The 25,082-nt window shown below is 33.3% G+C and overlaps 1 protein-coding gene and 1 long non-coding RNA gene across 6 annotated transcripts; one reads left to right on the forward strand and one right to left on the reverse strand.

Annotated features, from left to right (window-relative positions):
* On the reverse strand, window positions 363–636 carry LOC109347181. The gene is made up of 2 exons (XR_002107573.1): window positions 598–636; window positions 363–505 (listed from the first exon to the last, which is right to left on the reverse strand). It is a non-coding gene; the product is annotated as an uncharacterized LOC109347181 (long non-coding RNA).
* On the forward strand, window positions 13,369–24,862 carry LOC109347623 (iron-sulfur cluster co-chaperone protein HscB, mitochondrial-like). 5 transcript variants are annotated; one of them, XR_002107624.1, is made up of 8 exons: window positions 13,369–13,899; window positions 14,733–14,829; window positions 14,974–15,063; window positions 15,296–15,361; window positions 16,079–16,147; window positions 16,263–16,409; window positions 24,063–24,118; window positions 24,434–24,862. XR_002107624.1 is itself a non-coding variant. In XM_019587561.1 (7 exons), exons 1-6 carry the CDS (start codon window positions 13,535–13,537, stop codon window positions 16,398–16,400), a joined length of 825 nt encoding a protein of 274 aa, XP_019443106.1. In that variant the 5' UTR covers window positions 13,369–13,534; the 3' UTR covers window positions 16,401–16,409; window positions 24,434–24,862. The 5 variants fall into 5 exon arrangements, 3 of the variants coding, with proteins under 3 accessions (XP_019443106.1, XP_019443104.1, XP_019443103.1); XR_002107625.1 differs by having other exon boundaries at window positions 24,439–24,862; XM_019587561.1 differs by lacking the exon at window positions 24,063–24,118.

Raw genomic sequence — 25,082 nt, forward strand, 5'->3', positions numbered from 1 at the left:
AGCCATAGTTTAGTGGCTATTGATGTTTTTAACTTATATTTTGTTCATTTTGTGGTAAAACAGAGCCATAGAGAATTAAAAGACTAACATATAACATACTTGGTCATTCCATTCATAATACAGAACTTACATAACTTGCATAAACCATAATTTCATTTCATTGATAATACAAAACTTATATAACAGAACCATAACTTCATTACATAACAGAATCATAACCAAAACTTACATAACTTCATTTCATTGATACTACAACTACTTCATCATTTGAAAATACAAATAGAAAACCACTAACAACACATAACATGCTAAATATAGCTGGTACAACTACAACTTTTCTGAACCATATGACATATTCTTTCATGATCATTTGAATTTCTTTTAGATTAGCTTGCAAATCATCCATATTTATAGCATGATCAATCCTATTTTCTTCCTTCATGACTTGATTTCTTTCCCAATCTTCAACCCACATAAAAACCTTCACACAATATTTGTTTCCTTCCTGTAGAAGAAACAAAACTATTTCATAAATGGAAAATAACAACAATCATAACTTCATTTAAAATGGAAAATAAAAACAAAAACAGTGCCAACCTTAAAATACGGACATCTATAGAACTGTTTCTTTGGGTTCTTCATAGTCTTTGAAATGTATACAACAACAACCCTTTTGCAATGGCATAATGGAGGAGGAAATCTTCTATCTACAGAGCTCACATCACCGTACCTTGGTTGAGAGGTGTACCATGAGTTGACATCAACATAGTTTTTCATGTCATATGCAAGAGGATGACAAAATTAGGTTGTTAGAGTTTATGGTGTGCGAAATTGGGGTCAATTTCACATTTTGTCAACCCTAGGTGTTTTAAGGAAGAAGATGGAACTAAACGACGTCATTTTGCTTCTTAATTTTTATTCGAAATTTTTCTATGCAAAATGATGTCGTTTTGGTTAATGTATTAAAAAAAATTCATTTAAAATTAAAGTTTTAAAAAATATTTAAAAATATAATTTGAACAAAAACGATGTCGTTTTCTACGGGAAAAAAATAAAAAGAATCGGGTTTATAACATGGCAAGTTCTACATGTAAGACCATCTACCATAGTACAAATCACCATTTAACGTGCCACACCATGCTAAGTGTCATGTTATGAATAAAATATATATAATTGTGGGCACTTATTGTTTAGTTATGATGAAATCCTTTTACAACTCTAAAGAATCTAGTGTAATTATTTTTTACTTAGGAAACTTACATATGTTGTGTCATTTGCAAGGCAATGAGGTTGAAGAAGCTGAAAATTGAAGGAGATTTGTGAAAAAGATAGCATTGGTATCTCGCCCAAGCTAGAGGACCTTGCTCAAGTTAAAAAAGAGACCACATTTTCTGTCTCATTCTCGACCAAGCGAGATTACCTACTCAAACGAGAAAGAAAGGTTCAAAACTCTGAATTTCTCGCCTAAGCCATAGTTGTCGCTCAAGCTAGAAGAGTTTCTTAATGCTGAAATTTGCTCTCGCGCTCGAGCGAGAATCTCTAGCTTGAGCGGGAGGCAAAAATTCTAAATTAGATATAGGCGGTTACACGAATTTGAGGGGGTTCCAATCAGTTTCAAGGCACTTTCTTCATACTTTCTAGAGAGAGAAACAAGAGGAGAAGGAGAGAAGTCGTGAGAATGACTTTAGATCTAGACTTTCTTGTATTTTACATCATTCTAGTGTTGTAATGCATAGGATGAGGGCTAATTCTCTGTATGTTGGAATTGAAATGTAATCTTCTAACTATTGTATTCTTGTATTCAATTCCAAAAAATATTTTGATGTTTGTTTTGGAAAGTTTATCCTTTGCTAGATTCTTAATTTCTAGATTCTTGATCTTGGATCCAAGTTTAACTGGAAAGTTAAAAATGGAATCGAATCTGAATAATCTTTCTTGATTCATCATTGATCTAGAAATAGACAATGATGTATGAATTGCTTTTACATTGGATTTAATGCTAGATAATTGATCAAATATCTAAGGAATTGGTGTTTGAGGAATTATCTAAGAATTTTGTAATCAAGGAATCGATACAGATGATTCGAAGAAAATGTTGCATCAAGATCAATAACTTCACAAATTTACTTGACCTGAGTTACTTGACCTGAGTAATAGGTTATAGGGTCTGAGTTTACTTGAACTGAATAATAGATTACTAGGACTGAATAACATGTTACCAAACTAAGTAACGTGTTACCCTGCACTTTAAACACAAAGTATCCGATTACTTAATGAGAGTAACCAATTACTCATTTAGATAGAATGATTGGGTAATCAATTACCTAGTAGAGTAATCATTTACTGAGAGTTATTACACCAAATTTTCAAATCCAAACTAAAAAGCTTTTACCCAAAACAAATGAGTTTCATTATAATGCACTTTGATGAGTATGAAATTATGCTACATTTGCATTTAACTTGTATTTTAGGACATAATTAGGACGTTATGATTTTTTTAGCTTTTATCTCTCTTTGTTTGGGTTGAGCAGGTACTTTTGGCTATGTTGTGCAGATTCGATGGAATGAAGCCAAAATGAGTAGAGATGTTGTACAAGAAGATGAAATTCAATATTGAGGCCAAAAGAATTCGTTAGAGGTGGCAAAATTATCCACAATCCATTCAAATTCATCCAAATTAAATTCATCCAAATCCATATGTTAGGGCTAATGGATTTAAATGGATATAATCCAATGGATAGTGTTGATAACGGATGGATTCAAATCCATTTATTATATCCAATGGTTATTCATGGGTATATCCATTTGGATAGATACCCAATCCATCCAAAAAATAAAACATAAATATTTTTTCCTTAAAGCAACATGCAAACCCAACTTTGTTATGCATACCCAACATGCAAAAAATATAAACTAATGTTATGAATATCGTACCAGTCATAAAACCAGTTAGAGTACTGATATAGTGATATGGTGATTCAACTAGCGATTCACTAATAACACCGCATACAGCTGAAGTTAGATATACATATATTTTATACTAATATTAATGTTGAAAAATAAATAAAAAAACAATTAATATTTTTATTTATACTAGTGGTTAAAAATATATATTGTAGACCATATTTTAGTTGTATAATATAAAAAATATAGTATTGTGTATTTGATCATCCATACAAGTATTTTGGTAAAACTAAATCATTTTCATTAAAGTAATAATTTTAAATAAAAACAGTCGATATGACTGGTATGGTTCAATTGAAAATCGTCCGATATGATCAGTTTTTAACGATATAATTGCTTGGCTGGTATAAATGTTAGATTCACAAGTTGAACCGGCCGGAACGAATCGGTTTGGATATCGGTGATATAAACTACCTTTTTTCTAGCAAAAAGAATTCCTTCAATATTATTATCTTTTTTATGAAAACATTCTTTCAAAAAGTCTCAATAAGGATTGGTATACCATTTTTGTGTCATGGTTGAGCACGAGAAAAAATGCATGATTGCACAATATAGTATCTTTGACCTCACCTACATTGTTGTCTCTCATAGCTTTCACATGTAAATTTAAATACTAAGATTTTAAAAATTGTTTTAAAAAAAACTTTTTAAAATGTTTTAAAAATTGTTTTAAAAAAAACTTTTTAAAATGTTTAAAAAAAACACTTTTTAAAAATGTTTTTAAAAATACTTTATTAACTAATAATTTTTAAAAGGATTTTTTTCCTTCAAAAAATGAATTAGTTCAAATATAAAAAAAAATGGATTAGATATCCATCTATCCAATCCATTAAAATGAATATATGGATAGAATGAATGGATTGGAATCCATTGGATATGAATGGATTGGAATCTATTGGATATGAATGGATTGGAATCCATTGGATATGAATGGATTGGAATCCATTGGATATGAATGGATTGGAATCCATTGGATATGAATGAATTGAATAATTTAGAAATGTGATTTTATGGATTGGTGGACGGCTTTCCATCTATCCATTATGATCCAAATCCATCTAATTGCCACCCTTAGAAGTCATAGATGTTATATTATATTCCTATTTTTTGATTTGTTTTGTTGGGCTTAACCCAATATTTTGTAATTATGATAAATGGGGGTTCTCCATCAAGGATTGAACATACTTTACATTACAATTCTCTAATTTAGAGTTTGGTATTCTCTTCTCCATCATGAGTGAGTAATTCTCTTTGTTTCTAGGATTGGGACTATGCCCTTTTATATCCAATAAACATTTGTTCTTACTTCTATTTCATTGAGTATTGTAATTTGAATAATTAAACATAGTTTCATTCATGTGAGTTGTCTGACCAACAAATTACACATCTTAGATACATTGGGGAAGGATCGAGCCAACTATTTAATCATTCAGTTATTCAAACTAGAATCCTAATTTACGAGAGTAGTCTTAGAATTATCGGGGATTTATGGAATTCGCCTTGGGTTTCTACGAAGTGATTGGATAGAAAGATCTAAGTAAAGGATTCGATTGATAATCGTACCACGAGAGTAGGTGCGACTTCAATTGAGTACATGTGTCAGAGCTCCAGAGTGACTGACACATATCAAAGAGCAATTCACCCTCACAACTTAAAGTTTATGAAAAAGAGCAAAACAAGGATTGCGAGTGTAAAAGTGGTAATCCATATCCAGGGAACTCTTCCTAAATTAGATTTTGATCATTTTTACTATTTTCATAATTATTTTTGCCAATTGCTCTAAATTCACTTTTAATTCATCTTTGAGCTAAGTATAAATTAAGTGATATAATTAAAGGAATTTTCTAGTCCTCGTGGGATCGATATTTTATTACTTAACGACATAATCGTGCACTTGCGATTTGCCCTATCATGCTTTTGGCATCGCTGCCAGGGACTATGTCACATTTTCTTTTATTCTCAATTAATTCATTACTTTTCTCTTGTGTATTACGCGTTTTCCTTTTTCTTGGTACCTCAGCAGGTTGTCCATTTGGTTTATGCAAAGTTCGAATTATTACTCAGAGCCAAAAAAGGACTTTCTGTAGAAGAAGAAGGAAACAAAGAGAAAGAGCAAGAGAAAGACGTGCATGTGTATAAATAATGGTTGATTGATATGAAAAACCACTTCGCGGCTACGTAACCCCTAATGCTCGTAGTTCACTTCTTGCAATAATCTTCCCAGCTATTGAGGCAAAGAACTTTTCTTTGCTATTTGCTCTAATCCAAATGGTGATGCAAAACCAATTTGGAGGAAGAGCTCATGAAGATCTGAATGCTCATATTGATTAGTTCTTGGAATTCTGTGAGACTGTAAGGATCCGTGGGACTTCTAAAGATGTCATTCGTCTCTGTATGTTTCCATATTCTCTTAGAGACAGAGCTAAGACATGGCTAAGGAATCAAAATGCTGAAATTAAAGCACCATGGCAAACTTCGGAGGAGGCTTTTCTCAACAAATACTTTCCTCCTTCCAAAATTGTGCACTATATGTACCTCATCCAAAACATCAGTTAAAAAGATGGGGATTCAATTGTTGAGGCCTGAGAAAGATTAAATGAGTTGACTGAAGCTTGCCATCATCATGGTATTCCACCTTAGATGTTGGTTCAGAACTTCTACCGTGGGTTAGACTTTCCGTCACAATAATTGTTGGAGTCTTCAGCAGGTGGTGCCTTCATGTGCAAAGAATTGATGTTGCTTCAAAGATCATAGAGAATATTGTTTCCATTCATCACCAATGGGCAAATTGGAGGAGACGTCATCCAAGGAGAGACTCTAGTGCAAAAAATTCAGTAAATCAAATGGAAAATGTAATTTCCACACTAGAGAACGTTTCTCAAAGGTTTGGAAAGCTGGAAAAATATCATGCTAATGCTATTGGGTCTACTACAACATGTGAGAGGTATAGAGAAAAAAGGTACGAATGGTCTGAATGCAAACAATTAACTAAACCTATACATGGAGCTTGGGCCAATGAACAACCTCAATCATGCAATTACTATGACAACAAGGAGAGGAGCGAACATTAATTCAACCCACCATATAGGCAGAACAATCCCAACCTTTCTAGAGGAGCAACAAAATTTTTAATCATCAACATCAGAATGAACAAGGTAATATGAAACCTACAACACAGTTTCCATATGTATAATCTTCTCCTATTGACCACACTCTTACAACAATAATGAAATATCAGGAAAAATTACTTGTTAACCTTAATAATTTGAAGAGGATCAAATCACGATTAATAAAAATGTTTCAAATATGTTAAATGATTTGAATTTTAAGATAGAAAATTTGTCCATCAATGAAAAAATGTTGAAATACAAATTGCCCAATAAGCTAGCAAACTTTAATAGGCAAACAAGAATGCTTCCAAGACATCCAAAGAAAAATCTAAATAATGAATATTGTAAGGCTATCTGATTAAGGAGTGGGAATGAACTCAATGATGTTCCTCGAATTGAGAATGATACACTAGTGGAAGAGAAACATACTAAGACACAACTTCCTGAAGGGGAACAAAATTTTGAAAATGTGTCTAAGTATATAGCTCCACCACCATATGTACCACCAATTTGTTTTCTCTAGAGATTTGCGAAGGCAAAATTGGAAAAGAAATATGTGAAATTCTAAGATATTCTTAAGAAATTATATATCAATTTTCCATTCACTAAGGTATTGCAGGAGATGCATGCATACATGAAATATCTTTAGGATATTCTATCAAAAAGAGAATACTAGAGGATTATGAAACATTTACTCTACTTGAGGAGTGTAGCGCTTAAATTTAAAATAAATTGCCTCCAAAACTAAAAGATTCTGGTTGTTTCTCTATCATATGCTTAATTGGTAACACTAATTTTGACTGTGATTTATGTGACTTGGGAGAAGTGTGAGCCTCATCCCCTAATCTATGTATAAAAGATTGGACGTGGATGAACTAAAACCCACTACTATATCACTTCAATTAGCGGTTAAGTCAGTTAAATTCCCTATAGGCATCTTGGAGGATGTTCCTATCAAAGTACGAAAATTTTACATTCCAACATATTTTGTAATACTAGAGATGGAAGAAGAAGATGCACAAATTCCAATAATACTAGGTATACCATTTTTGGCTACCTCTGGTACTATAATTGACATTAAAAATGGAAAATTTTCTCTAAGCATAAGGGATGAAAAGATTGAATTTGATATTGCTAAATCTATTAAACAACCTTCTTTTGAGGACTCATGTTCCAGGGTTGATATATTGAACCAAGTAGTAAAAGCAGAAGTGCCTAAAGTGAAATATGAGGATCTATTGGAGAGAAGCATGTTGGTAGGTGAAACTTTGAATTTTGACGAGGAAGGGTCCGAGGGTAGTGAATCTATGAATGCAAGCTCGCCACTCCCATACAATTCGTATGAGGAGAGCTTGAGGGTCATACTTAAATCTGATAATTGGGAGAATGGGAAAGCACCTAAAGCGAAAGTAAAAACACTACCTTCATTCTCGAGTATGAGTTCATGGGATCCTACGTGATGTGCAAGGATCAACTGTCAAGCTAATAACGTTAAACGAGCACTTCGTGAGAGGCAACCCACGCTGAAGGTGCATTTTTCTAGTTCATTAATTTTAGTGTTTTAGTGTCAGCTTTAGAGCATCCCTAAGATCGGAGCCTTGGTAGGGGATGTATATAGTGTCGGCCACAAAAAAAATCATAAACTCTAAAAAAAAGATTACATAGAAAAGGGCTAACACGAGAATGCCTATTAGCTGTCCCATTCTAATAGGATATTTGCATCTAGTTCATCTAGGATATATGGGCTATTTGGGACCTTTTTCTCTTCTTTTGCAGGTACTTCCACTACACCCAATAAAGTCGACCACTTATAATTGACACATGAGTTAAGGACACTTCCTACCTAACCCGTGAGTTTTCTTTTTCTATCTCTTATTGTTTAGAATTTTACGTTGGAGACAATCTAAATTTCTAAGCTTGAGGGGTTTTGCATTTACATAGTTCATTCATGTCATGCATACCATATAGATTTTAATTTTTTTGGTTGAATATTCATATTATCATGCATTAGCATATGTTTCATATCTCATCTAACCTCTACTTTGTTCTATGTGTTATCTGTCTACTTTAAATGAAAAAGTATTCATGAATGATGATTGCTGATCTATGACCCCATTAAAAAAACGTGTGATAGAATAATAGCATGAAAGACATTAAATTTGACAATTATGAACTAAATCTAGCTTAGTAAAAGTCTTTGCTTCATAACTATTGCTGAATGTACCAAATGTGAAAAATTTGGGCAAAAAACAATAAGAGTTCTGATTTGAAATGACTATTACATAAAAACCATTCTTCTTTCATGAGTGCAGAATTTTCTATGATTGTACACTCTAGAACTTGATTTGTAATTGTTTCAAGATTGAAGTCTGTTTATGTGAATTCAAATGATAGAGGCAATTATGACTTTTTCTTTTGACCTTCAATCGTTTTCTATAAACATTGAAAAATCATTAGTTGCTCACTCTTGAGCCTGAACTTTAATGATTTATCATAGCTACTCAAATGAGGGTTTAGGGTAATTTGTGATGTTTCGTTGAAGCAATAAGAAAAACAAAAAGGCCATGTGTAGTGAATGAAACCATAAAAAGGTGAAAAACAAAAAAATTATCATCTCTCTTTTAGAAAATATTATGAATGAATAAAATATGAAAAAAATAAATAATACAAAGTATACTAAAAGAGAAAAAATTTAAAAAGTATGTTATAAAGAGAAGTGTTGATCGAAAAAGGATCATATGATAAAGTTAGGTCTATTAAGATAACTCAGTGCTTCAATAAACACTTGTTCTTACTTTTATTTCATTGAGTGTTGTGATTTGAATCATTAAACTGAGTTTTATTCGTGTGATTTGAATATTTAAACTGAGTTTTATTCGTGTGATTTGTCTGACCAACAAATTACACCTCTTAGATACATTGGAGAAGGACTGAGAGGTGAACCCAATTATCCAATCATTCAGTTACTCAAACTAGAATCCTAATTCACGAGAGTAGTCTTAGAATTCTCGAGGGTTTATGTAATTCACCTTGAGTAACTACAAAGCGATTGGATAGAAAGATCTAAGTAAAAGATTCGATTGATAACCATACCACGAGAGTAGGTACAACTTCAATTGAGTACACATGTCGGAGCTTGAGAGATGATAACACATATCAAAGAGAAATTCACCCTCACAACTTAAAGTTCATGGAAATGAGCAAAACAAGGATTTATGAGTGTAAAGGTGGTAACCGTTATCTTGGAAACTCTTCCTAAATTAGATTTCATTCCTTTTTAGTATTTTCATAATTATTCTTGTCAAATGCTCTAAATTCACTTTTAATTCATCTTTGAGTTAAGTATAAATTAATTGTTATAATTAAAGGAATTTTCTAGTCCTCATGGAATCGATATTTTATTACTTGATGACATAATTATGCACTTGCGATTTGCCCTATCATACTTCTACCTCTACTTAGGGGTATGATGGCTGGTTAGAAGCCTATTTAAAGGCACTAAGACTCCCTAATCGCTCAGAACTTTCACACTAATCTTTCATACAATTCTCACACCTTGTTCATCAACATTGAGTTAAACTTTCGAAATTTTTCTGAAATTGTTGTCAAGTGTTTTTCTATGTTTTCATATACTAAAACACACGAGGATTATGTGTTATTCATAGTGAAATACTATAAGGTTTTCAAGTTTATAATTGTCATATCATCTAAGAAATCATTGCCCTTGTTGTATTCTTCATTCTTTGTAAAGTTGTTGTGAACTTTTCACCATTGGATGTGGTGGAAAAGGGAAGAGTGAAACTTATAAGATGTGTTCTTCTAAGTGGTGACATTATTGTAAGTGTCTATTGTACTCATAATCTCGTAGTGAGATTTGTAATTAAAACTCATGAAATTAGTAAAATCTCTTGTGTGACAAAAGGACTAGACGTAGCCTTCAAATTGATAAGATGGTGAACCAATATAAAAACTGGTGTATCTCTATTTCTTCTCTACTCTCCACTCTTAATTTTCTGCAACATTATTTCTCTACACTAAACTCTTATATCTTTAAGTTGCGAAAAATCATTGATTGTGTAGAAAACTAATTTACCTCTTCTTAGTTTTTCATCTTATATTTACAATTATGATTATCTACAAACATAACTTCTACAAGAATGTAATGTGGTATTTTTTCCTTTTATGAATGAGCTTGAATGACTTCAAAAGAATGTTCCAACAATATTCATAAGTGTCCATTTAGAGTAAAGATTTAATGCATTGGGTTCATTGGAACTTAATACCGAGAAGAAATTAATTGCTTGAATTCGTTATACTTGTGAAGAAGATCTTGTACCTGACATTGACATGATTTTGATTAAGACAACAAGATGACCAAAAAGAAGAAAAAGGGAAGAAGAAATAGAAGTCCAAACTTCAAAGATTCTAGATTATATAAGTCTTCTAAGTTAAGTACTTCTATCCTTAATCTTTTATATATACTTAGACGCAATTCTTAAAGTAAAAATCATTTTTAAAATCAATTGGAAACTTAGAATAAAAAGAAATTAATTTTCAATATGCTAAGTAAGGGGTTATTTGACCTGAGTAATAGGTTATTGCAGCAAAGTAATATGTTACTTGAACTGTGTGACACTGAGTAATAGGTTAGTGGGATTGAGTAACATGTTACCAAACTGAGTAATTAGTTACACAACAAAAACAACATAGAGTAGCGATTACTCTAAGGAGTAACCGATTACTTAATTAGACAAAATATTTGGGTAATCGATTATTGCTTGTTGTAATCAGTTACAAAGAATTGTTACACTAGATTTTCAAATCCAAACTGAACAACTTTCATTCAAAATGAATGGGTTTCATTCCAAACATCTTGTACATTTGTAATATGGTATAATGGCTGGTTGAAAGTCTACTTAAAGACATTAAGACTCTCATTCCGATATAGACTTGAACATATAACTTTAATACAATATTTCTAAACCATTTTCTGCACTTTGTTCTTGCAACTAGAGTTTTTAACTTTAAGATTTTTTTGAAGTTGCAACCAATTGCTTTTCTCTGAGTTTTCATACTTAAAAACACTAAGAGTATTGTGTACTATCTATATAGAAAGATACTAAGAATTGCAAGCAATAAGCATTGTTATATCTTGTAAGGCAATCCAAGCCCTAATTAAATTCTTCATTCATCTTGTGTAATCTTATCACCATAGGGCGTGGTGGAAAAGGGATGAGTGTTACTTAGAAGACATTTTCTTCTAAGTGTGTGAGATATTAATGAGTGTGTAATATACTTGTAATCTCGGAGAGAGATTTGTAATTGCAACTTAGAATATCAGTGGAAAAATCTCTTGTGTTGTAAGAGTACTGAACGTAGCCTTTGGTAGATAAGAATGTGAACTAGTATAAAATTGTGGGTGTATCTCTTCTCTTCTCCCTACTCTCTTTATTTTTACATTTTGTACTTGATTAAAGTTCTGCAACATTCCAGTGCAACATACTCAAACATTTATAGTAGAAAATTTTGATCATGTTTAGAAAACTAATTTATTCTCCCTCTTAGTTTGCCATCTTAATCTTACAATATCTTGTACCATGTACAATTTCAAACTAATTATTTTGGATTCATTGTTCCAATCTCTTCTTTTATGATGTATCCATGTCTTCTCTTGATCATAACTTCAAACATTTAATAAAATAACATACACTTTCTTAAATGTTCTAATTATTATTTTGTGTGTTGATTCGTCTACAGCTGATTGACGAACAAAACATTTCATATTTATAAGAATATGAAGTTGTGTTACCAAGACACATAATATCTTATAGTTGAATCATTAAGTAGTCACAATGAACCCAAATGAAATTTATTTAAGTTCAAATGATTGAACGAGTAGAACACATATAAGATTAAAGTTAATAAAGTTATAGTCATTGGACATCGAGGTCATTTGATGTAATTGTCTCTAGAGGTGATAATTCGTTTAGACGAACTTAGTCACTGAATGTGCTTGACTTAATATCAAATCAGACATATAATAAAATATAAGGTATTAGACACATTAAGAAAAACTTCTTTTCATATAAAATGCAATTAAGCATGAGTTACATTAACATATTATGATTCTCAAATGCAATATTTTGTTTTCTACGAAAATATCATGAAAGACAAGTAATTAATAGGTTGGTTGCACTAACAATATTTCTCACTTGAAAATACAAACTATTGTGGTTTCAACACCTATTATAGTTCAATTTCAAAACCCTCCTTTTTGTATCTTCTGTTTTTTGAGCAATATGATTTTTTATTGAAAACTTGAAATGGACGGTCCCATAGTTATCAAAGTTGTGTTATAATAGCTGGTTCAATCAAAAAACTGATTCACCAATTAATACTAGTCAATACTAAAAATACTGGTCAATATTACTCAATAATTGTTTGTAACATAATTAATCACTGAGTAATTTTATTAATTAAATTATATGTTGTAAATAATAATATTTATACTCCTCATATCATGAGATAAATTATTTTCCCCACTAGTAAAAGTGTTACATGTGTATTGTTTTGTTTAAGTTTAGAAATATTTTTGCAAAAAACAATTAAATAAGACAATGTCATAATTATAGTGGTAGGAGGATATAACTTATATCATTACACCATAAAATACTTTATTCTCTTATAATAATATATATAACTTAACTGATATAGTTTAATTAGTAAACCACCAATTATTTTACTAGTATTATGATCGATAAGATAACTTTTTTGGTATTACCAAAGATATCTCCTCATCATTTTGGGTAAGAAATTAATCTCATTCGAGGTACGTTGCTGCCCCTCCATACAAGTGTCGCTCCCATGAATCGAACCTGACATTTTGGCATTCTTAGATCTAGCGATACCTTACACCACTTGACCAACATATTGATGATGATCGATAAGATAATTGATACAATATTAAGGAGAACATATCTATTGTCTCAATAAATGTAATTAAATATTTTTCTGACCAATCATAGGGATATGACAAATATAGTTATAAAATAGAAGATGTACTCCCAATATTAATAACGAGTAAGACTCCTCCCATTACTGGAGAGGACAATTAGACTTTTTAGTGTATTTTTAAGGGTAAAAATATAATAACAATGTAAATTAAGGAGATAAAAATGTCACTATATTTTAATTTTTCTATATATTTTTAACTATATAACCTCTCTAGTAAGGGAGAGGAGTCTAGCTCATTAATAACACCTATGCCCCTACTCGGTTCGCTCATGCGTCCGGTTGGCTTTCTTAAATTTGTTTTTTAAAGCAAATCTTTGCTCTTCATGAAGGCACTTCACATTCCCAAAACCCTGATCTCATACATACCTCTCCTTCCTCCACAATCCTAAAAAGCAGGAAGTGCCATTTGCTTTTGAAATTTCGTGTTGCACAAAAGTGCTTCCACAATGTCGAAAAGGAAGCTCTGCATGACCCTCTCCAATTTTCTGAGGCGCACAACTTCAATTCCCCAAAATTCTACCTTAAACTTTTCTTCTCCTCAGATTAAACTTTCACCATCACCCTTTGAAACCCAAATTCCCAATTTTCATAAACCCACGTTCCATTATAATTCTCTTGGGTTTCTCAGATTTTCCGGGGAAAGAAGTTGGTGCTCAAAATCTGCAGAGAAACTGCAAAGTAGTAGTAGGTGTTGGAATTGTGATGCTTTTCCTACTGCATCTGAATCGGCAGCACCATTCCTGTTCTGTGAGTCATGCCAATGTATTCAACCGGTGGATTATTCTATTGACTATTTCCAGATATTTGGCTTGTAAGTTTTTTGGGGATTTTAATTTTATTGTTTTTGTTTTCGAATTGCTCTGAAACTTCTGACCTTTATAACATTCCATGTCTTTTCACCTTGACTTGTTATTGGTTACTGATATAGCTGATAAAAATGTTAAGTTTGTAACTTACAAGGTTATTGTTGATTCTGTATGTTTTAAGGCACGTATAGATTTTAGTAGTAATTGAAGCTTGATAATTAATAAGTATTACAACAATAACCATAGTCCACCTAGTGGAGTCGAATACATGGGTCGAACGATATCATAATGCCCTAATATAAATCATGCCTATTCACATAGCATATTATGATATCTAAATATTTCCTAATCATTCCCCATGGCTTTACTTAGTCTCTCATTGCCTCTAGAAATTGGATTAACCTTCGGTTGATATACTCTCCATACTTGGGCTTTTAACGTCTCATTCACATATCCCCAAGAGGTGGGATCCTAACATATTTTCAATAATTATTAAGTATTACCAAATTGGTTTTGTTTTTTTAGTTCCCTCAGAGATTCTCGCTTGCTTCAATTTCAAACAACGATAAAACCTGTATGCTTTTATGTTTACATCTACCCTTCCCATATCCCACTAAGTGGGATCCTCCTACATTGAGCTGTCCTTTTATGTGTCCATAACTCATAATTGTGCCTTCTAGATTTATTCAGAGTATTTCTGGTCCTGTTAGTTATTAGTTTTCTGTTCTTTTTGTTTTGTTTTGTTTTTTATTTTATTTTATTTTTTATAAGAAGAAAATAGAAGTCTATTGATTTTTTTGTCTCATAGGTTTGATATATAAGTTGAGATATAAAACAGGGAGAAGAAGTATGATATAGAAGATAAGAATTTGGAGGGTAAGTATAAAGATTGGCAAAAGAAACTGCATCCTGATTTAGTACATTCAAAATCTCAGGTTTGTCTGATGGGATATCCTTTTTTTTCCCCATATTCTTGTCTTCTTTTAATTTTTGCATGGAGGGAAATGGGTAGTGAAGCTGAATGTGTTTCAGAATAAGGTAACATATTTTTGTTTTTTTGAACTCTTTCAATTGTTTAGAAAGAAAGAGATTTTGCTGCTGAACAATCTGCAAGGGTGATCGATGCATACCGTACACTTAGAACGCCTTTGTCAAGAGGGATTTATATGGTAAGAATACTCCTATCTTTAGATCTGAAAATGATGATGCTTCATTACAGTGGAAGAAAAATCTTGGTTTAATTCAAAATTCCCGAAAGTACAATTGTGATATAAATTTGCCAATAAATATTTTTCATTTGATGTTAGGAACAAATAAATTAATTATACCATCAATAAGCTTTTCATCAATTGTTTCTTGTGCAATGTTATGAAGTAATGTTATCCACTTTTTTTCCTTCAGCTGAAACTTGATGGAGTAGAAGTTGATGAGGAAAAGACCATTTCGGATCCAGATTTACTAGCTGAGGTAATTTGACAGAGCCTGATATGTTTTCTACGTGCAGTTTTTTGAACTTATTTCTTTAGCAAACAAAAACTCAGTTAACAAAGTACTTCGAAAAATGAGTGGAGAGTTTATTTCTTGGAAGCTTGAATAGTGTATCATTCTCAAGTTTTCATCTCAAGATATTTTAGTCTTTATCTTCCATAGAGACAAATGAAAATATCTAAAGGAAAATTCATGACAATATCTAGTTCTGCGCTGTAAATTGGAAGGTGGACATTTTTTATGGCTCCTGACTGCTATTAATGAGAGCTGTAAAATGACAAAATGCTGGATTTTTTAATTTATCAAAATCTCATTTAGGAAAATTTGGACATTATATTCATTTAGGACCGGACATTGTCAGTTTCCACAATACTAATTTACCTTTTATAATGTAAAATCATTATGTGAAATTCAAATATCAAAGCAAGGGGTATGTTGAATGGAAATGAAAGTGCCATTTTCTCAAAGAAAAAGAACTTCCCTCTCTTAGTTATTCGTGTTCATACCCTCAGTCATTCTTTACTCTCTTCTCAAATAAATATGCTTCCTTTCCATAAGTTAAGCTGGACTCTGAAACTAGTTTTGTAAGGTTCATACTAGTGAACACATATTATATACTCTTTTATCAGATCTTTCTCTTTTCTGAAAAAGGAAAATCTACCTTCCAATCCCATTCTGTTGCTCAATTTTATGCAGATTATGGAAATCAGGGAAGAAGTTGAAGAAGCAACTAACTCTGAGACTTTGAATTACATCCTCTCTCAGGTAGGATGGACTCTGTACACTTAAATTTGCAAGAAAGAATTGCTAAATGGAATTGGAATTTTGATTACTTTGATGTTGTTGCTTCATATCATTCTGACGTCTATATGCTATTCAGATGCAGGAGAAAATGAAAAATTGGTCTACTACCTTTGCTGATGCTTTTCAAAGCCAGAACTTTGAAGAAGCAAAAACTTCAATTCAGAGAATGACTTACTATAGTCGTGTAATGGAAGAAGTTGTAAAGAAGCTTTGACATCAATAGGTAATGTATTCATTTACTTTTGCTTGATTACTTAGGCTACTCCTGCTAGAGATGAAAGTACGAAACCTGAAAAAGAACGATTGAAGCAATAGTGAAGAGGGACTTGTACATCTCCAAAGTAACCTAAGTAGGAAAAATGATAATGGTTGCCACTTTTATGTCATTAAAATTTTACCTTTTTTGCTGATTGAGCTTAAATAAACAATGATCAAGTCTTAATCTCACTAGGTGGGGTCCTCATTTCCATGATCGAGCTAAAGAAAGTGAGACGAAAAGAGGAGTTAAAACATAAAAACAACTGTTAGTGCTTAAAACAAGCTAGACCCTCCTACCTTTCAACATTATTAAAATTTTAAGAAGAAAGTGTTATGGTAGTTTTATAATTGTGCAAGAGTAAGAACATAGCATTCATTGTCTGATAATAACTGGATTTTAGGGATTAAAAGAAGTAGAATTAGGTGAAGAAGAATGAAGTTCAAGATCAGAATTGATCTTGAGTGAATTCTTTATTAACAAGCTTTAGAAATTCAATAGAGAAAGTATTATACTTTGAAGAAGAAAACTCCTAGAATAACTGATTTTTGAAACAGTTATTCTTCCCTCCAATTCTTACTTTCTAAAAAGATAACCACCCAACTACCGAAGCATTCTATTTATAGCACCCTAAACCCAACTAACTTTAACTACCCTGAACAAAAGAATAATAACAATCACCCCCCTTTACATTCTTTCTCCTAACATACATTTTAATAGGGAGTTTATACCCATTCCTAACAATACTCCCCTCTAAAAGAACTAACTTGTCCTCAAGTGGAAAAGAAGGAAACTTCTCCTGGAGCACAACATCCAACTCCCATGAATTATTGCAAGCAACCAAATTAGTCCACTTAACCAACACCTCAATCTGACCCTGTTGAGTCTCCCTGCTATCAACTATGTCTTCTGGTTCCACCTCTAGTTCATATTCTTCACTGAGTAAAGTAGGGAGAGGCTGAGGAGCTTGATTGGATTTCAGACCCTGCTTGAGCAAAGATACATGAAAGACTAGGTGAATCTTAACATTCTCAGGGAGGTTTAGCTTATAAGCCACAAGACCAATTCTTGTCATCACTTGATATGGTCCATAATACTTGGCTGCTAGTTTAGAAAAAGGCCTAGAAGCTAAGGACTTGAGCTTGCAAGGCTGGGTCTTGATATAAACCCAATCCCCCTCTTTGAATTCCACCTTCCTCCTATGTTTGTCAGCCTGTCTCTTCATCTGGTCTTGGGCTTTTAACAAATTTTGTCTGAATTCTCCTAAAATCAAATCTGTCTGCTGAACCAACTGATTGATGTCTTCCACTTTAGATGGAAACTCTCTAGCTTTAATCAACATTGGTGGATCCCTACCATACAAGGCCTTGAATGGTGTCATCCTAGTGGAACTGTGATAAGTAGAGTTGTACGAACATTCAGCCCAAGCCGACCCACTATCTAGGCCTAGGTCCTACAAAACACATCAAATATCCCTTCAAACACCTATTCACTACCTCTGTTTGACCATCAGTTTGTGGGTGATAGGCAGTGCTGAGCTTCAACTGAGTTCCAGCTAGCCTAAACAACTCTTTCCAAAACTGGATCCCTATCAGAGACTATAGAGGAGAGGAATCCATGCAATTTAACCACCTCATTTACAAACAGAGCAGCTACCTCCTTGGTAGAAAAAGGATGACCCAAAGCATAGAAATGGGCATACTTAGTCAACCTATCCACCACTACTAGTATGGTATCCTCTCATACCTGAGTAGGAATTGGCAAAGGTTGCAATAGTCCACCCGGGGTAAGGGTGGAGTGCTTGTTCCTCTGGCATACATCACATTTTCCACAAACCTCTTAATGTCTTTCTTCATCCCCAACCAAAAAACACAACTAACTATCCTCTTGTAGGTTCTGACAAAAACCTAAATGACCTCCCATGGGACTTTCATGACATGCCTTCAATATGGTGAGGATTCTGTTGGAGTCTCTGGCAATGGTCAATCTCCCCTTGTTCAATAACAACACACCCTTAAATTCAAACCCTTCATGGCTGCCTGGCTTTATAATCAAATCTTGGATCACTTGTTGCCACTTGGGATCCTGAGTGACTTCCTTGGTCCAATCCTCCTTTTCAGTAATTGAGACTAAAGAAATGACTGCATACATTTCTCTCCGAGATAAGGCATCAGCTACAAAATTCTCCCTTCCTGGTTTGAATTGGATCTCAAAGTCCGTTCCAATCAACTTCACAGTCCACTTGAATTGTTCTTCTGTGAAGAGTCTCTCATCAGTGATGAACTTGAGGCTTCTTTGATCAGTCCTAATTACAAAATGCCTTCCAAGTAGGTAGTGCCTCCACCTCTGCACTGTTGGGTACTAGTGAGGTAAGATTACACTTAGAGGGGGGTGAATATGTTTAGCGGATCACTAATCCCGCTTTTCCGATATTTGTGCAGAATACAAAACTACTGCAGTTAATCAATTATCAACAAGTTAATCGATTAAGGACATTTCAATTAATCGATTACAATCAACACGTTAATCGATTATACTGGTTATTCTTTTGAAAAACAGTTTTCTTGCTTTGCAAAACAGTGATGAATCTAGATCTTTATTAACACTATTGATTCGTGATTATCAACAAATTAATAACAATTAACACTTAATCACAGAATGCAATTTCAACACAGAAAACAGTAAAGACTGAATCTTAAAGAGATAGGGAAAGTGAAGATTGTGCTCGAAGATTTTATCCTAGTTCGTTTGCGGGTCCACTTGCAAACTAAATCCAGGCCTCCCGATTGATCTGAGAGATTTTTCTTCACTATTAGAAATGTAATTTAGTTACAAACACACTTCCAATATCCCTAGACAGAAACTTCCTTCTTGAAACCATTGAACCACCAAGCTCGGTTTGACCTCTATCTACGCATACTTGGATACCACACCGTTCACACAATCTTGCCCTAACAGACACTCTTTGCTCGAATCAAGACTCCCTGTCTTGCGAAAATCCCTAATTCTTAACTTGTGATGATACCATACACCACGAGAATTATCCTCAACTTTACTGAATTTTGCCGAGTTACTTTGCACACAAGATTGTACGGATAACAACAATTAAATCGGCTCTTCTACAATCCTCGACAGAATGATCTCACAAACAGCCCTAAGAACTAAATGTACAAATCATGCAAGATATTTCAAATGAATGAAACGTGTAAGTACAATGAAAAGAACTCTCTTTCTTTTTTCTCTTTTCTCTCTTTTCACTCAAAAAGATTTGCAAGAAAAACTTCAAAGAATCAACACATTAGCTTTGAAAAGTTTAGCACCATAAATCTTTGTTTTTCTTCTCTCAATAATTTTTCGATCTCACAATGATCCTCAATGATAACTCTATGAAAGTGTGAAAAACATTGCTTTAAAACTGATTTTGATTCTGTTGCAAAATAGCAGAATTAACTCATAACTGACACAACAAGTATTAATCGATTAAATTGTCATGTTAGTCGATTAACGGGTTTTTGAAAACAGATTTTCAATTATGGCTTAATTGATTAAAAGATTACTTAATCGATTAATAAATCGAAATCCTGGGAGGTTAGCTACTGTAACTCAATTTAATCGATTATGACTTTCCTTAATCAATTAAGGATTTCACTAGGACTTAATCGATTACAAACTGGGTTAATCGATTAAAATCGTTAAAATTGGTTTTTCAATTTTAAATGGTAAACACCCTATACGATGAATGATCATGCAATCATGATTTTAGAAATGATTAAACCTTTATGCATAAAAATCATGTATGCTAAATGCAAATGCATGAGTGTTAATTATCATATATTTATATGTTGATGTTATGCCTCATTTTATGTGATTTTTATTTTAGACTCTTTGTGAGACACTTCCATCTTGGATTTATCTACCCTAAGACTCAATACTAGGCAATCATCTTAGGACTCTAGAATGTAAAAAGCAATTCTATGACAATGACCTTGAGTTCTTGGTATGTTGTTTGTTGAGATGTCTAAGTCTTCAAGCTTTCATGTAAGATCTTCTCTTTATCAAAACTTCGTAGGTCGGTTATGATGACATCCTTTGACTATTTGCCATTTCAATCTCCCCTTTTTGATGATGACAAACATTGAAACAATTCCTTGTTTGATGACTTGAAGCTGGACTGAATTCCTTGTTTGCATAGAGTTGAATCAAAATGCGCTGCTCCCCCTCACTTTTTTCTCTCCCTCAAACCATGTAAGAGGTAATGCTAGGATAGCAACATGATTACTTTGCGGAAGTTCATTTCAACCTGCAAAACAGCTCAAACAACACCTTTTCCCCTTTTGGCATGATCAAAAAGCTATGACGATTATGATAATAAAAGCCAAAAATAAGGAAAGATATACAATTTACTGGTCTTAATCGATTAATTAATCAAGGATAACCGATTAAGCAGCTTAAAAAATAATTGGACATGTGCACAGAGTTTAGGTTTAATCGATTATAATATGGAGTTAATCGATTATTTAGTAATAAAAACAGATTATGGCAGAATTGATTGCGAGATTTATCTAGTTGTGTAAATTCAACAAGAAATCCATAGGATGATCATAGATAATGATGTAGCAATATTCAGAATATATCAATCATTTAACATAAGATATGCACATTAGATAACATCAAAGGATAACGCAATAATTTGCAAACATAATCCAAATTAACATCAAAGTTTTACAACATATAAAAGTAAGTGCAATAAACGAGTACAAATTGTTCAAAATAGAAAGTACATCAAAATACAACCATAACATAAGCAACACCAAAATACAATCACCAAAACATAATAACCATACACCCTAGACACACACTAGACATTCCTATCTAGGCTAATTTTGTGTAGGTGGTGATGGAGATGAGCCACAGGTAGCACGCACTATGAAAATGATACGTTCTAGGTCCTCGAAAAGCCTCTGCTACTGCTGCTGAAATTCAGCGGCCACAGAATCCCTCATACTCTGAAAATGTCCAATCTATACGCGCATTGAGGCGTTGTTCCATTGCATCCAAGTGAGCAAGCCCAAATGATGGTTCTTGAGGTTCAACAAATGCCTCGGCAGGTGGTTGCTCAGGAATGAACTCATTGGGATTTGCCGCATTATCTTCAGGTGGTATATCCTCATTCACTCTGGCAGTATGGTCTTCTTGATATTTCCATTCATTACCAAATTTATAGATGTCCATTTTGTGAATCAGGTTATCATCAACAAGATGCTCTTGGGAGTTAGTCATGATAGTGTCCACATGAGTGGTGTCAATCTCATAATAATCAATGATACGAGAGATGAATATCCCATAGGGGAGCAATCTTGATGAAGATGAAGCTATGTTGAGCATTAAGCCATTCTACATCCGCATACCGAATGTAGGTTTTCTTACGACCTTGAAACTTAGTCAATCTAGCCTCTTGAAGAATGGAGAGTAGTAAGGGTCTCCGCGACTCTTTCATCCTCCTTGAGTCGAGGAAGAGTCTTTTTCTCCGTGTCTAACAAGTTTTACAGTGTGCTTCACTCTCATGCTCCTTGGTTTACTCATCTTGCAGGTATAATAGTGATTTAATCGATTTTTTGAATTTGAGGTTTAGGGTTTCTAAAGAGGGGAAACCGTGAAATACGGATTGGGTAGAGATTTAAGGTTTTAGAGAGATGAAACTATAAAGTAGGAACCAAATTTGCTAATAAACTCTTGAGGAACACTCAATTTTGGGAAAAGATCTGGAAGGGGGAAGCAAAGAGGATTAGGGTTCTAAGTGAGAAATGACCTAGAAACGTCACTTTAATATGATATAGCACTGCCGTTAATCGATTATCTGCGGTAGCTTAATCGATTAACCAACATAATGATTTTCAAAATTGAAATTTTGGAGCCCAAGTAATCGATTGAGTTTAGGCGTTAATTGATTAATCAGAAGATAATTTTCAGATTTTCAAAAAATTGAGCCCAGGTAATCGATTAAAATTTGTGTTAATCGATTACTTTGCGAGATTAAAATTTATTTTGGCTTCTGTAACTCAAATTAATCGATTAAGGCACAGAACAATCGATTATTGACAGCACTTATCACAAATTTCAGTACAGTTTATATATATCTAGAGTATGAGTAGAGTTCTATTGTTAAGATACAAACCTAAAGGATTTTGATACACTAAGAGAGCCTAAAACATTCATGAAGATAATCTAAACAAGGAAACATGCATTCATAACATGTATCATTCGTAAGCCTATAACAAATATCAAGCAAATGCACATAATAACTCTAGGCAAGTTAGTTTAGATATTTTTCATCAAGTATGCCAAGTTCTCTGCGTAAGACAAAAATGTATCCTGCGTAAGGGGCTTGGTGAAAATATCAACTAATTGCTTCGAGTTTCGACAAATTCAAGCATGCAGCCACCTTTTTGTACATGATCTCTTAAAAAGTGATGTCGAATCTCTATATGCTTAGTTCTAGAATGCATAATTGAGTTTTTCGATAGATTTATGGCACTAGTATCATCGCATTTTATAGGAATTTTAACTAGTTTTAAGTCAAAGTCTGATAGTTGCTGCTTCATCCATAGAATCAGAGCGCAACACATGCCTACGACAATATATTCTGACAAAGCAACACAAACTTGCTTCTTACTATGCCATGATACTAGGGAGCTCCCCAAAAGGTGGCAAGTCCCGCTAGTACTCTTCCGGTCTAACTTGCATCCCACAAAGTCAGAATCAGAAAACTCCAAGAATAATTGATTCCCGAATCAGTTATTCTTCCCTCCAATTCTTACTTTCCAAAAAGATAACCACCCAACTACCAAAATATTCTATTTATAGCACCCTAAGCCCAACTAACTTTAACTACCCTGATCAACAGAATAATAACAATCACCCCCTTTTACATTCTTTCTCCTAACATATATATTTTTGATAGGGGGTTTATACCCATTCCTAACATTGTCATTCCTACAACATGCAGTTGTGGAGTTGTGGTTATCCCTCTATCATTTTTATTCTTATCTCATTTGTGATTCTAACAACATGCTTCGAAGCACAGTCTTAGTTTATTCTTGTGTGTGTATATATGTTCTTTTTCGAAATTAGTGACTTACCTTCATTTTCTATCTGTCAAGTGCGTATACAAGCACATGTTGTTGCCCTTGCTCTGCCAAATCAAGGATGTATTAAGTGTAGGATAATATGTTTGTGATAGAAACTGGATCAATTAAAGAGAAATTAACACAAATAAAAAAGTAGTTTTATTGATGAATTCTCAACAGGCAATTGGGTACCCTAGCAAAGAAGATTAATTCTCCAGGAATATTCCAGAGTCCCTGGTCTCTCCTCTCACTAATCTCCCAGTTTCTAACTAACTTCCCTCCTTCTCTCTTACTCCTATTTATATCTTCTACTCTCAACTAACACTTAGTTAGGGCCCTAACAGAATCAGCTGCTGTCCCATTCCCTTTCTTCTCTTGTACACGTATATGATAGGAGGTCTAACAGTTTGGTCCAAAACTCTACCACAAAATTGTAAAATGTCTCACTTTGTTGTGCTATAGTTATATGAAGACCTACTTATTGCATAACCAGGATATCATTTCTGTAGTACTCCTGCCAGCTGAGCTGCAATGCTTTCTCAATAAAATGTATCTCTCTATCAACTACTGATGATTCATGGTTTTAAGTTGTAGTTATGGCTGCAGCGGCGTTGCATTTATTGCAATTTCGGTAAATTGTTGGAAAATGCAACTTATACAACTACAACTGTGACTGCAGTGCAGTTGTGGAGGCTCCAAAACCATAATATTGGACCGCAAATGCCATTGATATATTCTTTCCTTAGTTTACTTACCTCGTAAATGGGATACGATAGTCGTTTTTACTAACCAAAAATATTTGTAGCCCCTACTTGTAGGGTTGCCTCTAATTCCTTTATTTCATATTATTATTGATTTTATTAGTGTAGGCTTTCAAATACGGGGCTATTCCTTTTGGAGCAAATAATAGATCAGTATGAAACATTTGAACGAGACACCTCTCCCATTGAAGTAGCCTATCATTTCTCAATGGACTCAATGAACATGGGGCCCCATACATTTCGTCATGACATCATAAGCACGATCATCCTTCAGATCATCTGCATGAAACTAAGAACACTGTTTTATTCCTGGATATAGTTATTGTGTAGTGTTTTTCTCAACCAAGATTTGAAGTCTATGGGAAATTTGCTACACTTGTTTTTAATTTTAATAAAGGTGTTTGTGGAACTAAATACTTGATCAAGCTTAAATAAAAAGCTTACAGTCGTAGTTGAACTCGACTTGTTTAAATGAGCCTAGCCCCAGCACTATAGACTCGTCATTAAGGCACGTGTAAACTCAACATTAAAAGCACGCGTATAGTTCGGATGTGTATATCACTTTTTTCTCATCAAGAAGAAATGAACATTTTAATGCAATAAATCTCGTATGGAATTTATTTAATGAATTATTACTTATTTGTGTAGTAAATTATGATATATGAATACAAAATTTTACTTTATTTGTAATTTTATTACAACTTCTAGGCTAGTATAAGGATGCTTTTTTGGTCATATGCGAAACTAAACAG

Source organism: Lupinus angustifolius, chromosome LG05 (genome assembly GCF_001865875.1).
Source record: "Lupinus angustifolius cultivar Tanjil chromosome LG05, LupAngTanjil_v1.0, whole genome shotgun sequence".
Lineage (NCBI taxonomy): Eukaryota > Viridiplantae > Streptophyta > Magnoliopsida > Fabales > Fabaceae > Lupinus > Lupinus angustifolius.